Source organism: Colobus angolensis, unplaced genomic scaffold (assembly GCF_000951035.1).
Source record: "Colobus angolensis palliatus isolate OR3802 unplaced genomic scaffold, Cang.pa_1.0 Scaffold652, whole genome shotgun sequence".
Taxonomy (NCBI): domain Eukaryota; kingdom Metazoa; phylum Chordata; class Mammalia; order Primates; family Cercopithecidae; genus Colobus; species Colobus angolensis.
In genome coordinates this window covers 558,529-579,490 of record NW_012120177.1, presented here as the reverse complement: position 1 = coordinate 579,490, position 20,962 = coordinate 558,529, and the positions used below count along the sequence as shown (strand labels likewise).

Here is a 20,962-nt window from a genome sequence, read left to right as displayed (position 1 = left end):
CAAAAATGGCATTTGTCACTTATTCAAATGTTTCTCTACAGTGTTATATATTGCTATTGCTATATTAGGGGGGTAAGATAAGGATGTTTTTGAGTCTTTAAGTCCTTTATGTAAAATTGCTCTTAGTTTCAACATCTGCTCAGAACTCCCATTGTCTTCTTCTTCATCTTTTTTTTCTTTTTTTGTTGAGAAAGAGACTCACTCTGTTGCCCAGGCTGGAGTGCAGTGGCATAATCTTGCCTCACTGCAGCCTCTGCCTCATAGGTTCAAGCGATTCTCTTGCCTCAGCCTTCTGAGTAGCTGGGATTATAGGCACACACCACCACACCCAGCTAATTATATTTTGCTTTTTGTATTTTTAATGGAGATGGGGTTTTGCCATGTTGGCTAGGCTGTTCTTGAAGTCCTAACCTCAGGTGATCCACCCACCTCAGTTCCCCAAAGTGTTGGGATTACAGGTGTGAGCCAACATGCCCGGCCTCCCAATGTCTTCTAAGAGATGTCCATCTCTGCTTATAATCTTCACTTGGTTCAAGAGCTATTTCCTGTTAATATTTTCATAAATAAATTTTCTAGCCATGTCTAGCACTTGGCATCTAATTTAAAGCCAATTTTCTTCAGAACATTTGTCAGGCCTTACAAACCCAGGCTCACTCACAGTAGATGCTGCTGCATGCAATAACTTGTTCTCTTTGTGCTTTAAATGTCTTTAAGTGGTCTCCTCTTCTGGAGGAATGCAATCCTCTATTTCTACTTGCTTTCCAGCACATGTGTCTGTAGACATATGGATGCCTGCATAGAAGTATAAATATGCACACGTATATGCATGTATGTTTGAATTGTTTCCTTTGAGTGTATTTTTCTGTTTCTTTGGATGTAAATAAAGGGAAATTCATTGTCATCTGGTAAAACCTTATATAGCATCCATTTCAGCAGGTGTATCATGCCAAATCAACTGGATATAAAAGTACCTTTTTTTGTATAATTGCAAATTCTAAGATGAAAGAAGGTGAAGGCAATAGGAGACAAGGCATTAGAAGCCTTTGGATAGTGGCCTTCACACCCATTCAAACTCCTACTTGTTTAAAATCTACCCACGTCTGAGGATAGTTACTGAGCATAACGGGCCACAAAACCTCCCTGTTTTCTGCAGAAGTGTTGATATGCCAAAGTGTCAAATCAGGAGGAACATCTATTTCCGGCTGCCAAATCTCTCCACACAGCTGGGGCTACTCACACCCAAAGCCCTCTTTTGACACTAGGCAGGAGGAATAAGAAGAGCTGGGTCCACACTTGGTCACCCTGGAGCTGGCCCAAGTTTAATCTTCTACTCCTATTCTAAATAATGTCCTTACCATGATGAATCTGGCTCTAGCTTCCTGTGCCTGTTTCCCCAGGGCCACCTTTTACTCTTTCCAGCTTACCTTCCTCTGAGAAGCTGCAATCCTTCTACCTGTGAATCTGCTCCCAGGTGCTAGATGCCCACTTGCACTTTCAATCCCCAGAACCGTGCTTCTGCAAATTCATCAGGACACCTCCAATACCTCACAGACTCTCAAACCTTTTACACTAATGGTCTTACTGGGCTGTGCTACTTACCAGTCATGGTCTCTGGATGTTGTGGTTTGCCTGATGGATTACACACCCTCTGGCACCTGTAGTCAGGACCACCTTTGAGCCACTCTCAACCCTGGTACTTCTTTTATTTGCACCGATTTGTCCCAGGCACCCCAGCTATATGAAAGAACCTCATTAGGTAGGTCGTGTTTTCAGTTTGTGTCATGGGAGGCTGTGTTAGCCATTTTTCTTTTTTCAAGATACAGCTTTTATTTTTTCAAGATACAGCTGTTGCCATAGATACCTAATTATAATACTAAGGAATAAATTAAGTGATAGTACATCCCAAAGACAATTTGATGCAATAGATGTCTCACTTCTTAGTCTATGAATATATGTTTGTTATTTGTCTTCTGAACACAATCAACAAATTATTTATATTGTTTCCAAGAGGGGTGATGTAAACAAAATTTAGATAGTATCTTATTGTGGAATAAACATCCATAGCATTTACACTAAAAGAATGAAATTGGATATGTCTAGAAGAACCATTTCTTCTGGAGTTTTGAACACAATTTTGTTATTTTTAACAAAATATAAAACTAAATATGACTTAAAATCTTTGTAATGCTTGTCTTAAATGTAAATTAGAAAAATAATCTTTCTTCGGGATGTGCATTCCTATGTTAGACCAACAACCAGCCTTTCTTTGTGGAAACTGGAGTACCTAATTCTAGAATTTAATATTTTTCCCCCATACGGCCTCTCAAAATATCACCTTCTCCAGCTATCTTTCATCCCTAACATTTTTCCCTTACAAACTATGTGATCGAGTAAATGTTTATTCTCTTGGAGCTGAGTTTTACAGCCTTGACACTATTGACATTTTGGGCCAAAGAATTCATTGTTGTGGTGGCTGTTCTGTGTATTTTAGGATGTTTTTCAGCATTCCTGGCCTCTACCCACTTGTTGCCAGTAGCAACCACCCGCCTCCCATTGTGGCAACTAAAAATGTTTCTAAACATCGCGAAATGTCATCTGGGAGTTCAAGGGTGAGAAATTATCCCCAGTGGAAAACCACTTACTTAGGGCATTTAAAATCCCCTCAACAAATGATGTAAATAATGACAATAATAATGATGATGGTGGTGGTGGGTGGTGGTGGTGATGGTTATGGTGATGACGACCCTACTGTTATCCAGGGCTTGAACCAAGGTCTTTTAATACTCAAGAAGGACCCAGCATACATTAGGTTTTGTTCTTTTCTTCCACTGAACTTTTGGAGAATATACCTAGAACTGAGCACTATGCCTAAATGAAGCTTTCTCTTACCTGTTCAACTCTGACTAATATTAGGTTCATATAAAAATATTTCAAATGCCTGGGAGTCTTGCAATTAAAAAATGATCTGATAAATTATTTAAACTTTCCTGTAATCACTTTCTTTATATCACATTTATGTAAGGCAATTTTCATGCGTTGAAAGGCCAAGTAGTAATTTGTTTTATCTTTCAAATAATCACTTTCTAATGTTAATTTTACACTTTATAGATTTAGATATTTTAAAGTCAGACACTTCTTTGCTTGGACTGTAGTGTCAAGCAATTTACTGTTACTCAAATTGAATTTGAATTTGGACGTCCCACTTAGTCATTAGGAGGCATTGAGATAATTATTTAAACTCTCTTAATTCTAGTTTTCTTGTCTGTAAAAGAAGAAGGACCTGGCATATATTAGGAGCCCAACAAATATTTATGGAATGGATTAAAATGAAGATTAAATGACATAATGGAAAATGGTTAGCATAGGCATTCACTAAATATTTGTGGAATTAAGAGAATGGGAAGGTAACTGCAGGCACTAAACAGTAGGCGCTCAGTAAATCATGGTTCCACTTTACCCTGCTCTACCTACGTTCTCTGTGCAAGCCCCCTCACCTTTTCAACTCACTATACAAGTGGTTTTATGTGCAATAGGCTTAAGTTTTTTAATCAATGGCTGGCTTTGAAAGCCTAGACCATCTGTTGCTTTGAAAACTTGCTAAAAAAGGAGAAACTGGAAGGGCTCATTAAACACTTACTGATGAATCAAGGGCTAGAGAAGGCTGGAGCCTTTTAGTCCTCAGTAACCATAGGGTCCACCTTTCAATAGGTTCAGCAAAAGTGACCAAAAGCCTCTCTATTTGACATGAGAAGCTCTAAGTTCAAGACCTGAACAATGCAAAACAGTCACAAAAATTGATTATAAGAGTAACATACCCACACAATTAACATTACCTAGAGCTTTCCATGTGCCACATGCTGGGCTGAGTGGTTTACAGGGTTCATCTTATTTAATCCTAAAATAATCCTGTGTCAGTGGCATGAATAATCTCCCTATTTTACAAAAATATTAAATGGCTTGTGCAAGATTATACAGCTAAATGAATTTAAGACACAGAACTTCTCAGCTAGAACTGGAGATGAGTTACAGATGTATTCACGCTTATAACCTTAGACATATGAATGTATGGTTCTACCCCTCAGTTTTCCCATCTGTAAAATGAAGATTAATAATAAAATTTGCTTTGCTTATTTCCAAAGGTGATTGATTGGAAGTATCAAGAAGAAATGTGTGATACTGTATCATAAACAATAAAGCACTCTACAAATGTTATTCATGATTTAAAATAGAAACGTTTGCCCTGAGATCTTGCATTCAGCAAGGAAGTATAACATTATCCCTGAGGTGTTTATCATGGGTGCATTTGCCTTTCCATCTTTGCAAGGGTGAACACTTACGGAACATAGCTCCCTCACTGTAGTGTCCTGAAGGGCTTTCAAAGTCGTCATGAACTGGGCTTCCCGGTGACCAGTGAGTGAGCAGAGGCAGTGCCTACAGACTGAGGGTTCAAGGCCAGGGCTTTGCCTCTCCCAGTGGCAGTGGCGGTGGTGATGACAGCAGATGCAGCAGTGGGTGGGTATAGCATGGCAGGTGCCCAGTGGGCAGATACTAGGGAAGCCTGAGTCTAGAGAGACAGATTTGGTGAGGGGCTGGGGCCCATGTGTCAAGGCCTTGTTGCTTGGAACTGAACAGAAATGCCAGGGCCTGGGCTCACATACAAAAGTCTGAATGGAAGCATCATTGTACTGTCTTGCTTCTGTCCCCAGTCTTGGTTCTGTTGTGGTAACAGTATCACACATAGTGCATTCTAAAGATGTTCCTCTGGGACCAGCCTCCAAAGACATAGCACCCTGAGCAGCTGACACCATGTTGGAGGACATCTGGGTCATTACAGACCTGGAGCTGCCAGTATTTAGAGGAAGATTTTCCATCTCAGCTTCTGGCCTAGGTAGTATCTGACCCAAAGTACAAGACCTTGACTTCACCTGGGCAGGATCTCCAGGCAGTTTATGGAGGTAGATAATGGGCTTTTCAGATGTTTGAGCAAGGTCAGTTGCATAAGGTATGATTTCACTGTGCTTGGAGACACACTGTGATGAGCTTTCTGGTGCCAGTAAGCTGTGGTTGGTGTCAGGACAGAGTCCACTGCTTTCCTCTTCTCTTGGGGCCTCAGAGTCAACATGAAGGAACTTGTCTTGAGTATGATCATTTCCAGGTGATCTTTGAGACTCATAGTGGTGGCTTTGCACTTCGCCAGCCCCCTCAGGCCTCAGAAAACTGCCCTGCATTTCTGTGATGCGGGTTATCATGAACCCCAGAGGATGATCATATTTGGAAGTGGCTGTGGATCCGGTAACCTCATATTCATTGTGGGACATTGGCAGAAGCTGCCGCAGATGGCTCTCTTTCCTTGGGTGTTCTCCCCTCATGGTGGTCTTGGCACAGGCCATGTCTGGGATATACAGCTCTGGTGGCTTCTCCATGGCCTCAAGCAGAAACTCTTCCTCCGCTATAGATACTGAGGCCTTTTCTTCCAAGGCACTCATGTCTTGGCTTGAAAAAGATGCGCTCACCCTACTCTTGGAATCTGGCCCATCTGACTCTAGTTGACAGTCCTGGGATGATCCTACGCTGTGACTCTGATCTCTTGGTTTTCTACCTCCATTCTCAGCAGGACTCTGGCTGCTTGGCAAGGAAGGCATCTGTAGAGGAAACCAGGACAAAGGGAAACAGGTCAGGAAGTGGAGGAGGCAACAGGTTTAAGGCGAGACTTTCTTCTTGTCATTGCCATTGACTTAGGAGTCAGGAGATAAGGGTTGCAACATTAGGTTTTGCATCTGTTTACCACTTTATCAAGGTCCTCCTCTCTAGGGGGCTCAACTTCTTTGCTTAGTAAAATCAAAAGGAAAGAAAGGCCACACTTTCTGGCACCTTGTCTAATATGACTCCATCTTCCCCTGCCCTTTGGGTGCAGGTGGTTTGTGCCTTCTCAGGCTTTCCAACTGTGGCTTGATTTAAAACACCCCTCTTTCTGAGTTAGCTGTGAGTGAGGTTTGGGTGGCAGCCTGGTTGATAGGGCTGAAGTGGAATGTGAGGGATGAGCAACATGGCCCTGTTCCAAACCCTCCTACCTGGAAGGGCAGCAGTTCCAGCGGCTCCTCCAGGAACCCACTGCTGTCAGACTGGCAGCTATTTGCTCTGTCCACCCTGGCACCTGCGGAAGGAAAAAGATCTTTCGGTTATTAAAAGGAAAACATGCGGCCAGCAGGACTGGGATCAACCCCTCTAGGTGCCTGACACACCATGGATCCTGCAGAAATGCCCACTGTGTGGAAGAAAAAACAAATGAGGGAATTCCGAGGATGTTTTTTTCTCAATTGTCAGAGAGCTCACATAAAATTGCATCACTGGTTTCCTGATACAAAGAATAAAACATGAAACGAAGGAAGAGAAACTAATGTCTCTCAAAACCAAATAACAGTATGGTCGTGAGATGAATCTTTACTAAGGGAAAGAAAATCCAGAAGGAAACACATATGCCTTAAATGCCACACTAATAAAATAATAAAAGACCACATTTTATATATTTGTGTGTGTATATATATATATTCTTGTTCTTTTCACTAAAATTTGGATAAGGACCCTTTGCTAGCTGCAGCTGGACTATTTCTATGACTACAAGTTTGTGCTCGTGTTTTAGATCACTGTTCTTGTCACCAGGAGAGGCTGGGACATGCAGAGAAAGGGCAAAGTCACATGTGGGCAGGTTATGACTTTGTAAGCAGGAGCATCCATGAAATGTTAAGTCTATCTGTAGATTCTTAGGTAAATATTAAGTTATATATTGTGGGGGAAATAGTTGGCTACCAGAGTGTCACCATGCTAAAGATTAAATTATTGAATTTTTTTAATCTTCTTTAATGAGAAATGCTTTCAGTTATAACACAGTATAGGCTGTAATAGGCAGTCTCTTAGGAGGAGGGGAGTTGCAAGGTGGCCTCCTCAGAATACAAGGAGCAGAGGGAGGAGCCTTGTCTGTCCTGGGAGAAAATTGGGTATGTGTCTGGGAAGTGAATTAAAAGGAAACAGTTCATTGTCCTTAGATATAAAGTTGAGTATTTGGTACCTAAGTGATAAATAGGGGATTTGCTTTTGCTTGAACAACTGCTGAAGAAGAGTTCAAGGGAGGGAAATGATCCTAACCTCTGCTTAGGTCTCTGCTGGACCTCACCTTGAAGGACAGTTCCACTCACAAGAGCAGCATCATTCTTCTCCCTGTAGACAACAATCCCCAAGATATTTAACGGTCCATGTGTCTGAGCAAAGACAGCAAGTGGAGACAGTCCCAGAGGTGGTCGGCCCAGCCCAAACCCCAGCTACTTCAGCCTGAGGCCAAAGTCAAGAGAAAGTAACAGCTCAATTTTGTATGATTAAACATTATAAACTCCATATTCTTTAATTCAGCCTCAAACCTAACTAAAAGCTAAAATTCAGAGGGCATACATTTTAGAATAGCTCAATCCTAGAGAGATTGAGAAACTTTGAGCATTTTGAGAATGCTTATTTTTGACCTAGCCATTGCCTCTTGTTACATAGTTAAGGGTAAAAAAATAGAAAATATTTGCAAGTCATAGATCTAAATGAGACTTCTGCTTCTGGAAATCTGTAGTAATAGGGACTAGATTTTTCCTCCTACCTGAAACAACTGAAAAACTAGACAAGATATGTTAAAAAAATAGTTTTCAAGACAGTGGACCTCAGGCAGTTATGGACAGCAGACCTCAGACAGTTATAGACAGCAGTCCTTGAGAAACAGGAATAAGTGATGTGATGTAAACCCTATAGTTACCCAGCTTAGTGCTTTGAGAGAGTTTACAGGTCTTGGCATGAGAAGGGGGAACCCAGGCTCAGCCTGGCAGACACGTGAAGCTGAGGAAACAGAGCTAGGAGTCCAAAAAGACTGAGCCAGCTAGAGTTCAAAGAGCACATAGAGGAGAGGAAGGAGCTGCACACAGACAGAACTCTAAGAGAGTCTCCCTTGAGTATTCAGCTGAGTACTGATGAGCTCATGCATGTGAAAAACCACCAAAAGCTGGGAAGAGAACCATCAGAAAGGATCAGTGGAAACACTGCCCAGTACTCATCCAGAGCCTGGAATAGGGAAAGCGCGCACCAGCCAGACGCAAAACCTCCTATTTCACAGGACATTGAGGGGTAGAATACTCAGAAGTGTCTTGCTTCAGGAGTCAGAAATAATTAGCTTTAGAATGACCACTGCTCTGGTCCCACCCAACGAGCCTTAAAAGCAAGACCTGAAAGAATTAAACTGTTTCCAAGTAACTTAATTGTGTCCAAGATATAAGCAAAAGAATATTTATGGTAATATAGTACTGTCTACCACCTAGATGGTCTAATATATTTTACCTATATGGTAAAATCCAAATGTCTGGCATATATTAAAAAATATCAAGTGTGCAAAGAAGCTGGAACATATGATCCATTATGAGGAGAAAAATCAATCAATTGAAACCACCCTATTACTAACGCAGATCTTAGAATTATCAATTGAGAAAGAGCATTAAAACATTTATTAAAACTATATCCCATATGTTCAAGAAGCTAGAGGAAAGATGACCTATGTTAAATGGAGATATGCAAGATATTAAAAAAAAACCCAAATTGAACTTCTAGAGATGAAAACAACAAAGTCTCCAGTAAAATTTATAATGGATATATGTAGCAGATTAGAGATTGCAGAAGAAAAGATTAGTGACATGAAGACATGGTCGTAAGAAGCTATCCCAAATGAAACATAGAGATTTAAAAAAAGAAAATAATTTTTAAAATGAAAATGCATCAGCAAGCGATGAGACAAGTCCAAGTAGCCTCAGGTACAGGTAATTGAAAAACCCCAAAGAGGAGGGGGAGCCTTTGAAGAAATATTTCAAAGAAAACTTTGTTTCACAAAGCCCAACTAACTCCAAGCACCAGAAACATGAAGAAAACTACACTAAGGCACATGAAAATCAAATTACTAGCTGGGCGTGGTGGCTCACTCCTGTAATCTCAGCACTTTGGGAGGCCGAGGCAGGCAGATGACCTGAGGTCAGGAGTTCAAGACCAGCCTGGCCAACATGGTGAAACCCCGTCCTTACTAAAAATACAAAAATTAGCCAGCATGGTGGCGCATGCCTGTAATCCCAGCTACTTGGGAGGCTGAGGCAAGAGAATCGCTTGAACCCGGGAGGTAGAGGTTGCAGTAAGCTGAGACTGTGTCACTCCACTCCAACCTGGGTGACAGAGCAAGTCTCTGTCTCAAAAACACAAACAAACAAAAACCAAAAACAAAAGAAAGAAAAATTACCCAACACCAATGACTTTTTATAAAAATCCTTAAAATCAACCAGAGAAAAGGAACATCAAATATAGAGTTAAAAAAGATAAGGATGGCAGATTTCTCCTTGGAAATAATCCAAGTAAGAAGACAGTTGAGTAACATCTTTAGGGTATTGAAAGAAAAATATTTTGTGGGTAAGCTTTGAATATTTTATTTATTTATTATCTACATCTTTAAAAAAGATAATTGACTATTTAAACAAAAAAATTAACAATGTCGTGTGGGATTTATAACAAAGACCTAAAAGAGTCTACAAACATAAACACCTGTTACTATAAAACTGAATAGTGTGTAGAAAAGGTACTGCCTGAGACATTTTCCTTTAACTCTGATGTGTGACTTTTACAGAGCCTTTAACCTGAGTAATTGAACAGCTGTTCACTGTTGTCAGAGGAAATAGCATATACTCACTATATATTTATTATAAGAAATTTACTAATGTAATATTTAAGACTTCACTGCTGTTGTTATAATTAGTTCAATCCATATTAAAACTTTTCAGTTTCCTTTAGGATTAGCAAAAATACCACCCGTTTTCCTCCTTATATCAACTGTGGGTACGAAATTCATGATGATTCTTGTGGTAACCTTTCAAAAGCTCAATGCAGAACTTTAAATGTTTTTTCAGCGCTATGCAAATGGCCCTGCACACTTTGATGGGAGCCCCTCTGCTTAATAACCTGTTGAGTGGGCAGCCCATCCTGAAGAATTTTCCACACAAACTTCCTGTTAAACGCTCCCTTTATGTGCTTCTGGGCCCACAGCCTGTTAGTACTCCAGAGGTCTCTGCAGTAGACAAAGTATGGGATAGGACAGCATGAGACAGGACTAACTTCCACTCCTCATTCCCACTCCCAGACTATAGAGGCATTAGGGGAACCAAAGATATTCAGCAGAAAGAGGTTGAACCTTGGTGAAAGATGAACAAGACAGACTTTGGAACCTCTTGCTGTTTCTATATGTTTTGATGCAAGATTTGCACAACAAACTGTGAAGCACTCTCCATACATCATTATTGTTATTTCAAATTTTCAAAAAATTTCTAAGCAGTTACTATTCTTGAATATAAGCTTCATATGCAATGGTTGCTATTCCCCTTCTTACAATGCATGGATGAAATTTTACGTTAGAACACTAGGACAGAGTGATGTGTTAGAGCCCATTTGTCCATGTGCTGGCTGGTTTATACCAATCTGGTTGATATGGTATAGCTGTGTCCCCACCCAAATCTCATCTTGAATTGTAGTTGACATAATCCCCACATGTCATGGGAAGGACCTGGTGGGAGGTAATTGAATTATGGGGGCAGTTCCCCCACCCATGCTGCTCTTGTGACAGTGAGTGAGTTCTCATGAGATCTGACGGTTTTATAAGCATCTGGCATTTCCCCTGCTGGCTCTAATTCTCTCTCCTGCTGCCCTGTGAAGAGGTGCCTTCTGCCATGATTGTAAGTTTCATGAGGCCTCCCCAGCCATGCAGAACTGTGAGTTAATTAAACCTCTTTTCTTTTTTAAAAAATTATTTTAAGTTCCAGGGTACATGTGCAGGATGTGCAGGTTTGTTACACATGTAAACGTGTGCCATGGTGGTTTGCTGCACATATCGACTCATCACCTAGGTATTAAACCTACAATGCATTAGGTATTTTTCCTGTTGCTCTCCCCTGACCCCCGCCCTCCCCTGACAAGCCCCAATATGTGGTGCTCCCCTCCCTGTGTCCATGTGTTCTAATTTAAACCTCTTTTTTTTTTTTTTTATAAATTACCCAGTCTCAAGTATTTCTTCATAGCAGCATGAGAATGGCCTAATACACTGGTCCAAATGAAAATAAACAACCACAAACAGAGGGTCCCTAAAAGGTAGAAAGAGTGATTTCCTCCAAAAGAGGTATACTTGTGATATAACTGTTGCCTTTCATTAACTGTACTTGTGTAAAGCACAAAAAACAAAGCAATCTCTGAAACTCACTTAAGCAGTAAAAAATCAGACATTGAGAACCTCACTTAGATGATGAGATCAAATGGTGGAATTGGGCATAGTTCTCCCAGGTGAATAGGCTTGTTTATCTTGTGTTTGTTTTAGAAGTGAAATGTATGCATCTCAATCATTTTGAGAGATTCACCAAACAAAATGTGGGCCAGGTTACTGATGGTTTAGTTTCTTCAAGAGGCTAAAAATCCTTTCTCCTTATAGAGTACCTTTTCAACAACTAGACTATGTGCATCTAGATATAGGATTTCCAAATTCTAAGTATTCCTTTAGGGTTGTAGAAATTAAATGAGACAAAGGATGAGAAATCACCTAGTTCAGAATGGCCATGATGGATTATTAAACAAACAGACAAATACAAATGTACATCGTTTATCACTCCCACACCCTCACACCTAATATGTAATACAGTATATCACACCTAATATGTAATACATTGCCTTTGGGGAAGGCAATATGGCATCTGGCAAGAGTAATATAAGTGGTACCAGCACGCCTGGCCAACCCCGCCCAGTTCCTTCAGCTAGCTAAGCCAAGACTGGGGGAACTTGAGACGTCTCATTAGCTCTAGTGATATTTTCCCTAGGTACTCAATATGCTGAAGGAGCCACAGTTCTTCCTTCCTCTGCTCCAGTGGGGCCTTGACCTCCCACCTGGCACCTACCAGTCCTTTCCCTCCAGCTAGATCTTATCACCTAAGCATTCTACTGCTGGTTGAATCCTGTTCCAAAACTGTTGTATAAATGGAATCCTTCACCACCACCAAGTCCTGCACAATTTTTTTCATGCCTCCTTAGACTGCTTGTTCCCCCATCCTGCCTATCCCATAGCTCAAGGAGGTCCACTTCTGTGCACCGAATGCCATTGAAATCTAGTTAGGCTCCATGCTGAGTCATCTAGAAAAGTCGAAGCCTGCTCTACTGGGGTTCGATTCTGACTCTCATACTTAGAGACTGTGTGATCTGGAGCTTGTCACTTACTCTCTCTGAGTCTGTCTCCTCATAGAGAAAACAATGAATATGGTAATACTATGTTACTTGTGGGGCTGCAATAAGGATAATATCCAATAACATATTTCTAATAATATATAGGCTACATAATGTTATATGTAAATTTTTGCTGCAGGACATCATTAATATCTATTATAACTCATTAATATCTATTATAAATCTTCATATAATTACTAATAATCATGGTTAATATTAATATTAATTAGAAATTACCTTTTTCAGCACACAACTGTCTTCGTGGAGATAAATTTTACCCTCCCAATTAGGGGGACCCTGCTTGGGACAGGACTACTCTACTGACTTCACTGAGTTGGGAAACATTTCTGCCTAGGAGACAGATGCCTCAGGCACTTTGATGGAATAATCACCAGATGGCAGCATTACACCAACCACAGAGTGGAAGACCCCGGTTCCTGCCAAAGGACCTTTGGAATGGCTAAAATTAGTAAGAAAAGTCAACCTGCTTTTCTGGGCTGGGCTGGTAACAAAAGCTTCTGAATTCTAGGTGGAAAGTTCACGTTTAAAATAGTCTGAGTTCATAGAAGCTAGGAAATTGAAAGATACATAGGAAGAGGGAGAAAAAGCGAAGAGGTGACGGGGTGTGAAGTGTGATGAAGTGTAGAGCAAGAGAAATGTTTCAACCTCAGACTGTTTGAAGTTAACTGTCTTCATCAATCAATTCTACTTTACCTATTTCATTGTCAAGTTCCTATCTCTTCTGTCCTCCAATGGCACAAAATTCTGTGACAGCTCTGTGGTGAAGCTGAGTTACCAAGCAAGTTAGCGTGGAGTTGGAATGGACGTTAGAGATTAGGCCAACACCAATGCTTTTAGGAGCTGGGCAGGTGGCATAAGTATGTGGAACAGCTAGGCTTCAGGACAATGGGCAGTAGTGTGAATTGTTTGGACCAGAGAGCAGTTGTTCCTTTGAAGGCATTTCACAAAATTAATTTTCCATGTTGCGTAGAACAAACAAAACCTCTCTGTGTTCCCCAGGTTGGAAGACAGGATGGTGCCACCTCCCTTCCAGAACATTCCTTATAGATGGTCATTTAGCTAGTGCTTACTTTTGGTGACAAGCAATGACTCCTATCTGGTCAGAGTGCATCATACCTTTTAGGACATTCGTCTTTGTATTGGTCACCTCTACCTTAGCATTTTACATTTGTCGGTCGTAGCTCTGCTCCTTGGAGTAGTGCAGAACGTGTCAAACTCCTCCTTTCCCAAAGACAGCTCCTCCAGGCCTTTCTCCTCAGCGTAAATCTCCCCAGACCCGGGCTCACGCCTGTAATCCCAGCACTTTGGGAGGCTGAGGCAGGCAGATCACAAGGTCAGAAGATAGAGACCATCCTGGCTAACATGGTGAAACCCCGTCTCCACCAAAAATACAAAAAGTAGCTGGGCATGGTGGCACCAGCCTGTAATCCCAGTTACTCGGGAGGCTGAGGCATGAGAATTGCTTGAACCAGGGAGTCAGAGGTTGCAGTGAGCCAAGATAGTGCCACAGCACTCCAGACTGGTGACAGAGGGAGACTCCATCTCAAATAAATTAATAAATAGAAATAAAAATCTCCCCAGACCCTTTAAATCAGCCCTCATAGGGCAGGCTTTTCAGGCTGTTTGTGTCTTGTACTTTTGAATAGGCTCTTACTTAATGCTTGCTTAAAACCTGTCACCCAGCTGGGCTTCAGTAGCAGGGTTCATGGTCTGGCCAACACGGAAAGGAGGGGGACTGTGCTCTTTTCCTACTTCTAGATTTCACTTCCATACACACAGCCTGAGGCTGTGTTAGTTTAGTCAGAAGTTGTGTTCCCAGTGTTGGGTTACACTGATATCAGTCTCTATTTTGAAATCAATAAATAAATGTTTTGAAACCTAAGTGAATGATTTAGTTTATATCCTTGTGAAATTTGATCTAGCTTGTTTGGGACCATGGTTCCCTCCTGTCATGGATAATTTTTATTTTTATTTATTTATTTATTTTGAGAAGGAATCTCGCTCTGTTGCCCAGGCTGGAGTGCAGTGGTGTGATCTCGGCTCAATGCAACCTCTGCCTCCCGGGTTCAAGTGATTCTCCTTTTTCAGCCTCCCAAGTAGCTGGGACTACAGGCGCCAGCCACCACGCCTAGGCAGCTTTTTGTATTTTTAGTAGAGATGGGGTTTCACCATGTTAGCCAGGATGGTCTCGATCTCCTGACCTCATGATCCGCCTGCCTCAGCCACCCAAAGTGTTGGGATTACAGGCCACCACGCCCAGCCTCTGTCAAGGATAATTTTAATCTTCATTCTGAAATTGATTTGTGGATTTGTGTTGTCTATGAAATTGAAAAACATTCTTGCTGTAGAACAAGTCACTGTTAATATTCTGAAGAGAATAAGCCACAGAGAAAGAGCATGATGGAACCTCCTACTGGAAACCTTCATTACTAGCAGGTGGTCACTGGGACCTGCAGGGTCCTACGCTGTGCTATATACTGGTCCGCCAGCGTCAACAAAGGTACCTGCCATCACGGAACTTATATTTATCTTGACTTTCATCCTAAAACTGAAGAAAGACTGAAAATATTAGTAATTATGGAAAATAATCCTGAGACAAGGTAATTCTTTTTCTATGCCAAAAGTTTTGGGCAGAAGAGTCTCTATCCTATGAAGATTTCTACATAACATTTTAATAACTTCCATTAGCACTCTCCTGAAGTTTTGGTTTCAAGATCTTACAGCCTAGGAATTCTTCCCTTCCTTTCTTCCTCCCTTCTTTCCTTCCTTCCGTTGCTCCAGGTCTAGCAGTCCCTTTGTTCTTCAGTCAAAATAACCTTCCTTCATCATTTAAAAAAAATCTGCTTCTCTAAAATTAACTTATCTTTGGCTCAATACTCTTGCTTTTCAGTATTATAGAAGTAATACAAGGTGGTAAAGAAAATTTGGAAAAATAAAAAATCATAAATAAAAAATAAAGATCATTATAACTTAACCATGTAAGAGAATGACTAAAATATTTCTATGTATTTTCTATGTATTTCGATTTAGGGCATTTTGTTTGTGCACATTTATATGTCTGTGTTTTGTAAAATAATAATCCTAATGCACATTTTATACCTTGTTTCTTTTCATATAATGTGAATTTTTCTTATCAAAAATTATGATTTGTGTGTTTGTGTGTGCCGCACACATGTGCGTTTGTGAGCACATGCCTTTTCCCCCCAGATTTTGGTAGCATAATTGTGCCACTTCTGTAAAAAACAATTGATAGGTTTCTCTTTTTTTACTCTGCTCTTCAGCAGCTTGGAAGTCTTAGGTAGTATTATTTTCTTACAATGTTAAAAGAGCTTAGCCATAAAACTGCTGACAATGGTATACCTTAAAAGACAAAACTCTTTAAAAACTTTTAATTTCTTCAATAGTTATTGATATTTCGGGATACCTACTTCTTGAGTTAATAACTTGTTTTTCTAATGTCACCAACTGAACAATTTATGTTCATTCTATATTCTCTAAAAAGACTGTTTCTACCTCTCATCCTAGCTTTGGCCTTACTTCATACATTTTTGTATGTGTATATATATACTTTTTTGAATTCAGCACTATCTAATAATGCTGTAATTCCTGTTTTCTTTTTGTTATCATTGACATACTTTTTGGTATATTTTGCCCATTCATTTTGCTTTTAACATCTCTTTGATTCCTTATTTTAAATGTGGATAAAATTTCTTAATGACTTTTTGAGTCTTTTTCTTTGTAGGTTCATTTATCCCATCTATAACTGTTTTCATAAGCTATATAGTTAGTCTTATTGTTTGTAATTTTACATGTATTTTTATAACTGATTGGTAGAGTAAATATGTGACATACTTGATGCAAATCTTCCCACTTGTTCTGAAAGTAGGCATCACTAATAATCCATAATCCAGTCTTTTCTGCTGAGCTGAAATTCAGCCTCAGAATCTTTATTAGTTCAACATTACTAATAGCTAATACTAATCAATGAGAATTGGGACACAAGTTTTAATCTATTTGTCATCCTACTGGTGTATTAATAAAGACAGAGTATAACTTCACATTTAAGTAGACTGATTTTGAACTACATCATAAATTGTTATCTCAGAGACTTAAATGAGGATTAAAGGAGATAATATAAAACACTTAGCATAGTGCCTGGCACTCAATATTTGGTGGTATTACTAATATGATTAATTTTCAATGTTTATTCTTTTGCCAAGTAGACTATATTTTCTTTGATCGCCTTTTTTCCTCTGGTAATGTAGAACACATATAACAAATACCATGTTTTTAAATTTAATTAGTAGTAACATCAAAAATTCAAACATATTTCAAATACCAAGAATTAAACAAGTACTTATTGACTCCCCAATTAATCAGTATTTGTTGACAATTTCATTTTCTTCTGTCATTCAGCTTTCTATGATATAATCTAGGATTTTAGATCTAGCAATTGTGTGTGTGTTTCTTCTAAGAATACTCATGATATTTGTGATATTTATATTATGTTTGCATATTTTACAATTCTTTAGATTTTGCCTAACTGTCCTTTTAAGCAAGACTTCCTAATTCAGTAGGCTGGTGTACATCTTTGACATTTCTTTTTCAGGAAGAATATATGGATGCTCTATTTCCTGAGGCCTTTCTTATCTGAAGTGTTCCTTCATATGACAGCTTGAAAGGTACACAATTTGTGAGTTGGAAAATTTCGACTTTAAAATGCAACTATGCACCTCCACTATCTTCTGGCATCTAATATGAGGATGCTTTTTGAGAGGTGAGTGATCTAGGAAAACACTCTCTATTGGACCCATGGTCTGACCATTGTATTTTGAAAGATAAAATTCACACTGCTTCCTCTGGCATCTTTTCATACCATTTTCTTAAAAACTGTCATATCAAAATACTACCATAAAAATGGTTGGAAAATATCCTTTAGAGTAATATGTTCAGAGTGCGCAACCTAATCATAACTGTTCCTATTCCTCCTGCCTACAAGCTGTGTTTCTGCCCAGGCGAAGGAAAACAGGCCATTGTGCCTGGAGCTTCGTGGCATGGAGTAATCCGGGGTTTGGTCATGCAGGGACTTGTAATGAAGCAAGCTAGAATCTTAATCCAATTAAATATTTCTGAAACAGAACATTTACATGAATCTATAAAGATTGTATTGTTTAAACACATATGTCTTCTTTGTCTACATAGATACTTATTAGATATTCCTGAGACAAAAAGGAGGGCAGATCTGATTTTGAATAGCAAATGTGCATACAATGTCCTGGAAGAAAGCAATGACAAATTTTAATTTAGATCCAGTGCTTATTCATATTTTACAGAAATAGAAGGATAGAAGTTTCCAGGGCTAAATGAACAATGTCCCATGACCACTTGAGACAATAGATAGGTTTCAAATTTTGTAATGCCAATGTTTTTGAGACTTTAATTTTTCCACTGATTCAAGTGCCATAGTTCTAGTGATAACCAGTTTAAATGTTTTTTGTTTTTGTTTTTTCCTTTTGTGAAGCTGGCTGGGAGCAAACATTGTCCTTGTTGAGTTCACTGGTTGATTGGCAGAGATTACATCAAATGTTCAGACAGTAAGAAGAAATAGTCCTTTTACACAGTAGCCCAGTTCCTCAAGTTTTGTAGTTACCAAGCTGAAGAACTAAAGTTTCCATCAAGAATCGCGCTTATGCTTCTCTTCTTAGCTGCATTCTGGGGGACAGATGTGGGACTCCTGGCTCCACCAGAGTCAGAAGGCATTCTCAGGGAGACCAGTTATTTGTTGGCTATTCTCCATTTGTCCTTCCTTGCCCCTGTTATCTTCTATTCTGATCATTTTCTGCCCTGCCTATGCTCCAGTCTTTCTCTTGTGTTCCATCAATGGGAGGCACTAGTAGGAGTAGGAGATTGAAGGGCAGAAGAAAGAGCATGGATTATTTGTTGACCACTCCCTCTTTCAGGGCACTTTTTGAAAATGGCTGCCATCCTTTATTGTGAGAACTCCTTTTGAGAAGTCTCTCTTCTCAGGCTCCAACTTTCACAGTCTCCAGTAGCTGGCTCCCTCTGCTTTTTTAGTCCTGGGGTGACAATGGCTTTCTGCTCTTATTAACCTTGAGGTGCTTCCACATTTCCTGTTGGTTCCTTGAATCCCACCCACTTCAGTAAATAGCCCCTTTCTAAAACTCTCTTCAGTTAAACCCTTTTGGATATGCTCTTTCCTACCTGAATGATACTCATAGTATAATAACCAGAAAACTTAACTTAGTATTCACTTAATATTGTATCTTTTCATTTTAATTCCAATTAATCTCCTTTTTAATAAAAAGGAAGTTTTTGTTTTTAGGGACATCAACCACCCAAGCTTGGAAGAAAGATGTGCAGAGGGTTGAGACACTGCTTTCCATCTCTGTCAAGTTTAGTCACTTTCATTTGTGACCTGTTTACCTGCATTTTTTTTTTTTTTTTTTTTTGAGACAGCGTCTTGCTCTATTGCTCAGGCTGGAGTGCAGTGGCGTGATCACAGCTCACCGCACAGCCTTGACCTCCTGGGCTCAAGCAATCCTCCTGCCTCAACCTCCTGAGACGCTGGGACTACAGGTGTGCACCACCCCATTGGACTAATTTTTTATTTCTTTGTAGAGATAGGATACTGACATGTTGCCCAGGCTGGTCTTGAACTCCTATGCGCCAGTGATCCTCCTGTCTTGACCTCCCAAAGGGCTGGGATTATAGGCATGAGCCACCATGTCTGGTCTTCACTTGCATTTTGATGAATCTCTCAAGAATATCTTCCATGATGTCACTCTTTTTTGTTTGCATTACCATTATTACTTTTTACTGATTCCAACCCATTTTAAATTTTGATAAAATTAATTGATATAGTCTCACTTATTAATGTAACAATAATTTACTGATTGGCTGCTCTGTGCCAGGCACTGCATGGGCAACGGGGAATACTGAAAGACACAGCCCAGCCATTGAGGAGCTTCTCCAGTGGACACAATCCAAATAAGGATAAAATAAATGGTAATGGAAAACACTAGGAGTGCTTTGGAATTGTATTTGATAGTAATAAAAAATACTCCAGAACACCTTCCTCAACATATGTGTTTTAGACATACATAATTCATAAGGCATACCGCCTAAGCATTGAAATAAAATAAATAATCTTCAAGCTGGGTGACCATCCACTTTCTAGAAGAAAGCTTGCTATATTTATTTGTTTATCCCACAAATATTTTTCTGTTGGGTGCTTACTGTGTGTTAGGCAATGTGTTAGATTAGGGAATACAATGGAGACTAAGACTGTGCCTCTGCTCTTTCAAAGTTTATAGTCTAATGTTCTGAGAATGAACTCTCAGCATGTGTAGTAGCCCTTACAAAGATGAAAACTGCCACAACAAGAGTTTTGGGGGACATTTAAAACTAAGTCCCTTTGGGGATCCAGAAGCACTGACTCCTCCTTTAGAGCATGGTTTCACTGACATGTCAAAAACTGTTTTGATTCAAATGCTAAAAACTATTCAGAAAAGAAATTCTGAATAACTACTGCAGGAAAAATATCAAATTAAACAGTTGTATCCATCTTTGTGATATTCATTACAGCAAAGGGAAGCATAATACAGAAAGGAAATAGTAAAATGCAAACAGAAATATAGTAGAAAAACTTACTTCTAAGTAGCACCAGATTAATTATGATAATTTTAAAAGTTATCAGTGACACTTCTTAGAACATAAGGTTACACACCCAAAGTTAAAGCATGATTATGGTCACTAAGTGACTTATTTCCAATGAACTGTTCAAAAGGGGTTACGCAGTTGGCCTAATTTTAAACAAGCCATTTTAATATCTTTAGTCACACAAAGTATATTTCATTACTTTATGTGATGTTCTGATTCTTTTTAAAAGAACTTTGCTTTTACAAAAAGAAAGCCCAAAGATGCATACACATAGTCACAGATTTTTAGATGGGATTCATTTTCCTTTTTTCTTGACAAAACATGTTTTCGCCAAGTTTACAACCCACTTGAACTTCTGTCTGTTCTTTGATTTTAGAATCAACTTGGACTCCTTTTAACACTGAAAAAATCACAGAGTTAGTCATAAAGTTTTTTTTAAAGTCTTAGCAAAGTTTACTGAAGATTTTTATTATCACCAAATTATCTGTAAATAAAAACCCTTCTTACTAACATTCAGTGTACCTGTATCTGAAATACAGTGTTTCAATTTTAGATGAGATCACTTTATTTTAAGCATTTATAAAATAACTTTATAAAGAAAAAAAATTTTTTTTAAAGACATTCTAAGAAAAGCTTATTCTAATTTTTTAACTGTCAAAAGAACACTCTTTACAAACTTGACCATTGATTTCCTCAGCATACATGATGTAAATTTTGGAGACTGAAAACAAATCAGATGTTATTCTTATCAAAATGCTATGACACAGTAACTTTACCTGCTTTAAGCTTAGCTCTACACATATGATTTAAACAAAGAATAAGTTAGGAACATGTTACACAGAAAAGTAATTAATTGCAAAATAATAATAATTGAAAGTTCAACACTGAGAGTTTGGGGTCTGGATTTGCCACCAATCATTTTTGGCACCTAGAACAAATCACTAACTTT

At 39.2% G+C, this 20,962-nt stretch overlaps 1 protein-coding gene across 1 annotated transcript in view; it reads right to left on the bottom strand.

Annotated features, from left to right (window-relative positions):
• Positions 1–20,962, bottom strand: part of CCDC129 (coiled-coil domain containing 129) — a 141,666-nt gene that overhangs the window by 5,094 nt on the left and 115,610 nt on the right. Inside the window, exons 10-11 of the mRNA XM_011925692.1 lie at positions 6,072–6,154; positions 4,338–5,642 (exon numbers count right to left, since the gene is read on the bottom strand). Of these exons, the coding sequence (XP_011781082.1) occupies positions 4,338–5,642; positions 6,072–6,154 (1,388 nt within the window). The remainder of the gene's footprint in view (positions 1–4,337; positions 5,643–6,071; positions 6,155–20,962) is intronic.